Below are 10,375 nucleotides of genomic sequence, written 5' to 3' on the forward strand. Positions count from 1 at the left end.
CATCATTAGATCCTACTACAAAAGGCTATACTCAACAAAACTGGAAAACCTGGAGGAAGTGGACAATTTTCTGGATAGACACCAGGTACCAAAGTTAAATCAGGATCAGAGTAAGGATCTAAACAGACACATATCCCCTAAAGAAATAGAAGCAGTGATTAATAGTCTCCCAACTAAACAAAACCTAGGACTAGATAGGTTTAGTGCAGAGTTCTATCAGACCTTCAAAGAAGACCTAAATTCCAACTTTCCTCAAATTATTCCACAATATAGAAACAGAAGGTACTCTACCCAGTTCATTCTATGAAGCCACAATTACTCAATTACTCAATTACACAATTACCTAAACCACACAAAGATCCAACAAAGGAAGAGAACTTCAGACTAATTTCCCTTATGAATATTGATGCAAAAATACTCAATAATATTCTCGCAAACTAAATCTAAGAACATATCAAAATGATCATTCATCATCATCAAGTAGGCTTTATCCCAGAGTTTTCTTGGCATTGCCAAATTTAAATGCCTAAAGAGGGGACCTCTGAGCCCACAGGTAGAAGTCTTAGTAGTAGCTTTTAAGGTGTACCATGGAAGAGATTTAAAAAAAAAAAAAAAGCTCCCCCCAAAAAAATACTTGATGCTAAGGCCAGCCTAATTGGTGCCCAGACTCCCAAAGCCCATGAACCTTCATATTTCTGCTTCAAATACAGTCAGGAGGGTCACTGGACACTCGTGTCTCTCAGCTCCATCCTAGAAGGCTCACAGCTTCTCTATGCCCTCTTGGGTTTCTCTCTTGTCTCTCTGCTACCACTTGAAGCTTATAGAAACCTCCTCCTACAGAATTTTGAGACCCTTCCTCTCCTCCGTGGACTCAGATTTTATTAAAGCCTCATTCGGTTGCTACAAACAGCTTGGCCTCAGTATAACTAAATGGCCAAAATTGGCATGCTCGATTCTCAATAATGGCAACTTCTGCCAATGCACAAACAGACCAGCTGATTTCTTCCCTAGCTCTTTACCAGTAGTTTCCATCTAAGTTCATCCAAGATCTCCAATGGATGAATCAGACTTTCCTTACCTACAGGACCAAATGGACTCACTGGCCACCATAGGTCTGTAAAATTGGCAAGGATTAGATTAACTAACAGCAGAGAGAAGCAGTTTTTGTCTGCTCCTTGGGGAAGAATGTTGCTTCTACATTAACCAATTGGGTGTAAAAGACAAGATCCAACAACTCCAAGTGGATCTCCAAAAATATACAGAATAGCTCAATGCCTCTGGCCAGTGGATCATTGACAGACCAATATGAAATTGGATACTACCCTTCTTAACTGCCCCCTTCTCCTCATTTCCTCAGTCCTACTAGTCTCACCCTGCCTATAAACTTCTTGTCTAGATTCCTTCACAAGATCCAAAAGACTTCTAGCCAGACTTTCAGTTGTCATTACAAGATTACCAGCCTCTATCTATGGAACCAGAGACCTGCAACTCCTGAGAATGAAAATCAATCTTGCACCAAGGACTTTAACAGCCCCATTTAGCAGGACGTAGTCTAATGATGTCACCCCCATTTCCTAATCCCTGATAGTTTATCAATAGTAAACAGAAAGGGGGAAATGTAGACCCTAGGGGCATGAATGGCCAGACACTTCTCCCAGACTACTCTAATGGCCAGGCCAACCACGTCGAGATGTAGGCAGCCAAGTTCAAACCTATATATAAAAAAAAAGCTATTCCTTGGTTCCCAACTACTAGGATACCTTTCCCTTCAGAGCTGCAACACTTCCGTCATGGAAACCTTTCCCTTCAGAGCTGTAACATGTACCCTGGGGAAACTTTCCTCAGTGCTGTAACACTTACACCTAGTATTTTATAAATGCAGTATCTATCTGATTACAATGATGTATTAGACTATAGCAACTAACCTGAATGTTTTAATAATAAATTCATAAATAAATAAAAAGAACTAATTCCATCACCCTAAAGGCAATTTCTGGGTGTTTTTCTCTCCTGTCTCATGTAAATGAAGGAACAGGAGAGAAAAACACCCAGAAATAGCAGAATAAAGGCAGGAGAATAGCAAGAAAGTCTGAATAAGGGAATGCACACATGCAGCCAATATTCTGCTATTTCTGGGTGTTTTTCTCTATTTCTCTGTAGACTGTAGTACCAATTCCCTTAATACTCAAAATCTAATAGGAGCTTGCAAGTGCACTGTTTATATTACATGAAAATTTAGTTTATTCCATGTCTCCTATGTAATTCTAGGTCGTTTTTCTGCTACCAGAGGAGAGGCCTATATTAATGGATATAATATTTCAGATAACATGATTGAAATTAGAAAAGACTTGGGTTTCTGCCCTCAACACGACCTGTTGTTTGATGATTTGACATTATCAGAACACCTTTTTTTCTACTGTATGGTGAGTCAGAAGTATATCTTATAAAATTACTTAGTAAAATAGACTTTCCTTTTTGATATGCAGATATAGTAATTTTAACTTTTTAAATTAAATTTATTTTACTATTATGAAAAACCTTTAAACTTCACCATTTTGTTCTGCAGTACTTGATCCAAGATCTCCTGACAGTACAGTTTACCAAAGGTCTGGGGCTACCAAGCTTCTGGTTCAGTGAGAGTTTTGTTTTGTTTTGTTTTGGTTTGGTTTGTTTGTTTGTTTGTTTGTTTTAATAACTACAATTATGTCAATATTCAGAGTTCTTTTACTGTTGTGTCAGTCTCTACCATGTATATAGTATCTGTTGGTCCGTCTTACACTGGGAAGTGGTTCAATCATGGTTTTTAGTGTTTGCTATTCTTCTGTTAGGATTAGATCTATATATGCACATGTAATATATCCACAACTTTGAGAACATCCTGTACATCATTTTCCTGCGTCTCTTCTCTCTCTGTACTTCCTGCTTTCCCAGATTCTTTTGTCATTTGTTCAGCCAGAAATTATCCTCTTCCATGGCTGTGCTATATCCAACCTGCAGAAAGACAAAGTAGGCTGTGAGTCTTCCCTATGGAGCCACAGGGCTATGGGAAATTTTTCTCCTCCCTCAGAGTTTGGCTCCTGCAGACTTACTTATTCCTTCCACTGTCCCCACCAGGAGAATTCCATGGCTGGTGTACAAAAGAAGGAGAAAAACATTTGGTTCTCTGGCTGTCTGGTTTCCTTTTCCATCCAAATCAGACTGCAAAGTTTCTCTTTACTCTCAGTCTGGACTAGAGAGCTCACTTGCATGCTTTGGATTATTTGGAGTTCATGCTAAAGGGTAAACAGGAAAGTGGTTAATGTATCATTGTCTCAGTGGTACTCTAGATTCTGGGCTTCTCAAGACAGATGCTGACATTACTCTTCACAGTCCTCTGTGATTAACATGGTCAGTAGGATCTAAATAAGTACATATATTTTCACAGCATATGGAGCTCATCACAGATGTGTGCATGTACGTGTGTGTATATGTGCTTCCATGTCTTTATTAATGGGCTACAGATATCTTTATCCAGGGACTTTCACATACTCTGCCACCAAGTTACATCTCTAGTCTCTGAAAATTTTTGATTTAGGAACTGTCCCTTAGTTGTGAGGGAAGATATACAAGATAGAAGACACTTTTAATTCATGTAAATAAAACAGATGTAAAGTATTTCTCTAGGGATGCATCTGCAATACACTTGTATCTGTATAATGTCTAATGATCCTTGATTCTTTCTGACAATAAAATTTGATGCATAATAAGAATTTTGGCTTCTCTTTCCAGGTAAAAGGAATACCTCAAAACATAAACTGTGAGGAAATTGACCATATGCTGTCAACTTTTAACCTACAAGAAAACTACCATACATTATCAGGTTCAGTGAGTGGAGGAGTGAGGCGCAAACTCTCCATCATTTTAGCACTTATGGCAGGCTCCAAGGTATTCAAAAGACAAAGAAAGGGAAACATGTGAGCACAGAGTGGGAGGTGAAGCAGGGGCTCTGTATGAGTTTCTGCCACTGTCTGGAAAACTCAGCTCTCTAAAACCTGCAAGCTGATACAAATATGAAAGGAAACAAGACAGTGTAGAAAGAAGGGAGTCATCTGCATTTTTATCACAGCTCATATAAAATGATGTTTGGGATTGTTACTATTTTCTTAGGTTCACATCTACTTTGCCATTCTGTGCCTTAGCTCCAGTGTTCTCCCTTCAAATAGTAAAGTAGCCTAGTATTAATTATCAGTGATCATAGAATTGTTCTTCTGGCTTCTAGGTAGTAATACTTGATGAACCATCATCTGGCATGGATCCAGTGTCAAGAAGGGCCACCTGGGATATCCTTCAGCATTATAAACACAATCGCACCATTTTACTAACCACCCACTACATGGATGAAGCTGACGTCCTGGGTGACCGAGTTGCCATCATGGTCAGGGGCACCTTGCACTGCTGTGGCTCTTCAGTATTCCTGAAACAAATATATGGTCTCGTTCCATTTGATCTTTCTTAGGATACCAATACTTTAATAATACTCTTCTAACATTATCTTCATTATGTTTTTATTATATACCCAAAACTTAATGACAATTCTCTATTCTGCAATTATTATAAGTTTTAAAAAAATTGTTCTTAGAGATTTCCATATGTATTTTGATTATGGTTTTTTTGCAATTTTATACAAAGTTGCTGACTCACTTTGTACTTGCTGTCAATCTTTGTAATGTATTCCTACATCCAGATGGTTATTTGGCTGATTGAAATAACTGATTGATTCATTCATGCAATTAGTCAGTCATTTATTGAGAGGAGGAATGAGATATCCCTTATTTTAATTTCTCTGTTGCCAACCAGTATCAGTTCCTCATCATAATGACATAAGTCTGAAGTGTTGTGATTAGCAACACTTAGTGTTGTGCTGCAGAATACGTTAATCAAATAAGTGAGGGCTGGAGAAATAGCTCAGTGGTTTAGAACACTTGTTGCTCTTGGCAGAGGATCTAGGTTAAATTTTCATCACCTACATGGCAGCTCATAATCATCTATAATTCCAATTCCAAGGAATCCATTGCCCTCTTGTCCCCTCCACAGAAACTGGCATGCATGTGGTTCACAGACATATATGCAGGCCAGATACTCAAACAAATAAAATAAGATTATATGAATGAAATAAAGCAATTTGATAATTATATGTATCTATATATAGTAAGTGACTAAATTGGTATCTTAAACGGTGAATTATTGTGAGTTAAAATTATAGCAGGAATTTTCACTAGAGACTATAAATGTAAGCCATGGTAGTAAGATTCTAAAATTAGAGTATATAAATGTAAGTAGAAATAATTAAATGTTAATTGACATAAGTTTATTTGGGATTTGAGTCCACTCAATTCAATTATTGATCTCCTATGACTGGTTACCATGCTGTGTCCTTTATGTATTAGATTCAAAACAATAATCCCACTTTATAGAACATAATCCCTTGAGAATTTCATATATTGTATTTTTATCATATTCTCATATATAGTTTATTAGATTATTGTATTTTGTGTATAAGGATGTATTTGCCTGCATCTGTATGTGCACCGCATGCCTGCCTGGTACCAATGGGGGTCAGGGCATTGGACTTCCTGGAACTCACTATGGGTGCTTGGAAAGCATCATATGGGTGCCAAGAACCAAACCTAGGTCCTCTGCAAGAGAAACAAGTGCTGTTAACTGCTGAGCCATTTCTCAAGCTGCCTGCAACCCCAGATAGATTTTTTTTTAATATTATCTAATGTCAATTTAGATACCAATTTCATTTTTCAAAGTTTATGATTGAAACATCCTGATTAAAATACATTTTTATTTGTGATACTTACTTGTGTATCCTTGGGGTTTAGATTAATGTCTGACAACATGATGTATAACAACAGCAAATAAATGATTATTAAGATTTCTATTTCAAAATAAGTAGCCCAGTAACAGGAGCCCCACTTTTGTATGTTGGCTGTGTTTAGTTATATGTGATAAATCATATAGTTCTCTAAGGATTATATTGAAATTCTAGAAATAGTTATTATTTATTCAGTGTCTTAGAGTGCCATTTGAAAGCTTTTGTATCAGCTACCACATTTTCATTACTAAAGGTCTTATGGCAAACCATATCTTCTTTCTTTTAGAAGTAGATAACCTGAACCATGAAGAGCAAAAATTGGCTTTAAATGTATTAACAAAGAAGTAGAAAGCTTCTTCAGTTGGTCATCTAAATGGTTTATTTCAGGTGCTGGATATCACATAGTCATGGAGAAGGAACAGTATTGTGATGTTGATAATATCATTGCAATGATTCAGCAGCATGTTCCAGGTGCTATGTTGGAAAATGATATAGAAAATGAATTATCATTTATCCTACCCAAAAAGTATGTATCAAGGTATGGATCTCAGTAATTCTAGATGGTTTCTGTGGGGGTTACCAAAAACATGTTTTCATTTTCTAGCCTTAGTAACCTTAGTGAGTAATGTATTTGTACTAAACCAAGTTTCTTTTTAGCATTTACCAAGTTTCTTAGCTATCATTTGTTAGATAGACATAGGAAGCTCATGGCTCAATATTTCTGTTACTGAACAAAGGTTTACCTCAAAATTTCAAGTTTCGCAACTAGTGGCAATAGCTTTGCAATGTAAGGAATGTCACTGTTTCTGGTATATAAACAGATGCTTAGAAATGGGACCCAGAGAAATGTTAAGATGGTAAGAGTAAGATGCAGATTGAATGGCAGTTCTCAGAGAAACTACAACACATCTGTTTGACCTCAACTACTAGCCAAATAAGTTATCGAAGGGGATACACCAAACTATTTCATTGTAATTGCCATTCTAGTTAAGAGAATGCTTAAGTGTGTCCATTATTCATCCTCAGGGACTATACCAGATTTATTTCTTATCAAATATTACATATATATGTGTGCGTGTGTGTATGTGTGTGTGGGGGGGTGGGGGGGTGGGTGTACATCTTTGATTAATACTGGCCCCCATAAGCTCATGTATTGAACATTTAGTCCATGGCTGGTGAAATTGTTTGGAAATAATTAGGAGGTGTGGCCTTGGAGGAGGTGCATCATTGCGGGGGGGTGGGGGGGGCTTTGATGTTTCAAAACCCATGCCATTCCCACACAGCATTCAGCATTTTCTCACATTCATTTATTCTCTCTCTCTCTCTCTCTCTCTCTCTCTCTCTCTCTCTCTCTCTCTCTCTCTCCTCTCCTCTCCTCTCCCTCCATCCCTCCCTCTTCCTCTCTTTCCCTCCCAACATCCCTTCCTCCCTGTTCCTCCCTCCTCCTCCATACGGATCAAGTGTAAGCTGTCAGCTACTACTCCAGCACCATGCTCACATGCCTGCTGCCATGCTCTCTGCTATGATGATCATAAACTAACTCTCTAAAACATGTCCCCCAATAAACTCTTCTATGAGTTGTTTCAGCCACAGTATCCTCATAGCAACAGAAAAACAGCTAATACAGAAGTAAGTACCAAGACATGGGCAATTACTGAGACCAGCTTCATCATGCTGCACTCTTTTAGAAGAATGTGGAAATTTTTTGGTATTATGAACCAGAAAAGCATTTAGCACTGTAAGTAGGGCATAATGGGCCATCCTAGTAGGAGTTTGGAAGACAGTAGTGCTGGGAGAAATATATACTAGGGAAACCCAACTGAGAAGGTTTCAAAGGGGAACAATAATAGCAACTGGGTTAGAGACATTCTTGTGCTATTTTTGTAAGGAATGTGGCTACTTTCTGCCCTTATCCTGGGAATCTTCTAAGGCTATATGAAGCATTTGGAACTAATTTCATTGGCAGAGGATATTTCAAGACTGACTAATCCTCACTCTATTATGTAGTTATTAGTTACCGTTCTTGTACAGATCTACATTGAAAAAGAGCAAGCAAGGGCAAAGAGAAATACAATTGTACAGTTTGAGTAGAAAAATGTTACCAGGAAATTAAATGTTGGAACCTTGGTTTATGCTGGAAGAGATGAAGTAAAAATGGACTAAATGGAGTGGTACCCTCGGGATGAGGCCACACCTACCTAATTCTATGGCTTTTGAAAGGCCTAAGGAATTATATGCTACCTAAAAGCAACAACAAATCAAAATTTATGTGAGTGTAATTCAAGGAAAGACTAAGTTCTCTCCAGACACGCAACAAAACTTGGCAGCTTGGCCATGTGGTTCTGGCTTTAAAGTCATGAAGGATATAGGAATAAAGGGATTGTGAACTCTTCCTCTGTGGTTAAGGAAAGCCATTGAGGCCCTGTGTGTGACAGGAGATTCCCTACATGGATCCCAGAGAGGCCATTGTGTGAAGCTGTGAAAATGATGCCCGTGTTGCATTGAACAACTCATGTTGGAGTTGCCAAAACCACTGGTGTCCTTTAGCAATGCACTTACAGCTGTCCCCTTCCCACCTCAACTCCATTTACTAAAGATTCTAACTCTTATACACACCTTGGGTACCCATAGTATAGCACTTTCATCTCTCTCTCTCTCTCTCTCTCTCTCTCTCTCTCTCTCTCTCTCTCTCTCTCTCTCTCTCCAGACTACCTTTCATCCCACTGTATTCTACTTAGAGGAACCACCACCAGCATCACACAATTCCCTGGGGACTCTACCTCTTACAACAGACAGAATCCCCATAGCTATTTCTCACAACCCTTATCCCCCTTTTTTTTATCTTTCCTACCCGCAATCCTATCTGCACCTTACCAACTTGCAGAATAATGCTACCAGGGACCCCACAGTCACTCCATTTGCCTAAGATCCAGAGAGGCAACAGTAAGCAGAGAACAGAATACCCATCCAACAAAGACCAGATACCACATAGAAACACATTTAGTCACAACTCCAGATGTCCATACACCAATGCAAGCCCAAAACTATAAACAACCAAGATAATATGCCTCCACAGGAACCCAGTAACCCTACTATATATTATATATTATATATTATATATTATATATTATATATTATATATTATATATTATATATTATATATTATATATTATATATTATATATTATATTTCTCAGTAAGCCCTGAGAAATATAATATACCTGAAGCACAAGACAAAGACTTCAAATAGCAATTATGAATACGTTCAAGGAAATTAAAAGAGAATATTAATAAATACCTTGCTGAAGATCATTAAAACACAAGAAAAAAGTTCAGGGTATGAACATAGAAGTAGAATCACTAAAGAAAACCCAAAGTGAAGTAAAATAGGAAATTAAAATTTTAGGAAGTTGAACAAAACCCTCATTTGGAAGCCTCACCAAAAGATGACAACACAGAAGAGAAAAATCTCAGGTGTTAAAAACAAGATAGGAGAACAAATGACTACCTCAGTAAAATAAAACATTAAAACTTTAAAAATCCAGGCACATTGAGCAGACCTGGAAAACAATGAAAAGAACAAGCCAGTGAATAAGGACTAGAGGAAGAAACCCAGGTCAAAGAAAATATTTTTAGCAAAATCATACAAGAAACTTTCCCGAAAGAAGAAGGTATATATCAAGATACAAAGAGCACAGAATAGACAGGGCCAGAAAAGAATTCTTTGTAACACATGACTGCAAAGAAAAGAAACCAAATCACATCTAAAGGCATGCTCAAGAGAATAACACTTGAGGGGGCTGGAGAGATGGCTCAGTGGTCACGAGCGCTGGCTATTCTTCCAGAAGACCTGGATTCAGTTCCCAGGACCCACATGGCAACTCACCACTGTCTGTAACTCTAGCTCCAGTGAATCCAACACTCTCACACAGACAAATGTGCATGTAAAACATCAATGTTCATAAGTTATAAATACATAATTTAAAAAAAAAACACTGCAGATACTCTAAAAGCCAGAAGGGCCATGAAGGATGTTCTACAAACTCTAAAATGATGCCAGCCTAGACTATTATACCCTGTAAAACTATTAATCACAATAGACAGATAAATAAAAATACCCCACAGTAAAATAAAATTTAAATAATATCTACCAATCAAAATCTATAGAAGGGACTGCAAGGAAAACTTCAGTCTAAAGAGGTGAACCACACGTAGAAGACACAAGCAATAAATAAGCCCAGAACAGTAAATGAAAAGAAAGAACTCACATAATAACAAAAAAGTAACAAATCACTAAACACTACTCAATGACAAAATATTAATGGGATCAGTTCCTCCAACAAAAAGACACAAACTGTTGATTGAATCAGAAAACAGGATCTGGAGCCGGGCGTGGTAGCGCATGCCTTTAATCCCAGCACTCAGGAGGCAGAGGCAGGTGGATTTCTGAGTCCGAGGCCAGCCTGGTCTACAAAGTGAGTTCCAGGACAGCCAAGGGCTATACCAAAAAAAAAAA

The 10,375-nt window shown here is 37.9% G+C and overlaps 1 protein-coding gene across 1 annotated transcript in view; it reads left to right on the forward strand.

Moving 5' to 3' along the window:
- LOC110325314 (ATP-binding cassette sub-family A member 3-like) overlaps positions 1-10,375 on the forward strand; it is a 129,078-nt gene that overhangs the window by 51,937 nt on the left and 66,766 nt on the right. The window contains exons 11-15 of the mRNA XM_021203277.1: positions 1,589-1,692; positions 2,240-2,423; positions 3,769-3,924; positions 4,259-4,469; positions 6,248-6,398. Of these exons, the coding sequence (XP_021058936.1) occupies positions 1,589-1,692; positions 2,240-2,423; positions 3,769-3,924; positions 4,259-4,469; positions 6,248-6,398 (806 nt within the window). The remainder of the gene's footprint in view (positions 1-1,588; positions 1,693-2,239; positions 2,424-3,768; positions 3,925-4,258; positions 4,470-6,247; positions 6,399-10,375) is intronic.

The sequence above is a fragment of the Mus pahari genome, chromosome 1 (genome assembly GCF_900095145.1).
Source record: "Mus pahari chromosome 1, PAHARI_EIJ_v1.1, whole genome shotgun sequence".
In the NCBI taxonomy this organism is placed as follows: Eukaryota; Metazoa; Chordata; class Mammalia; order Rodentia; family Muridae; genus Mus; species Mus pahari.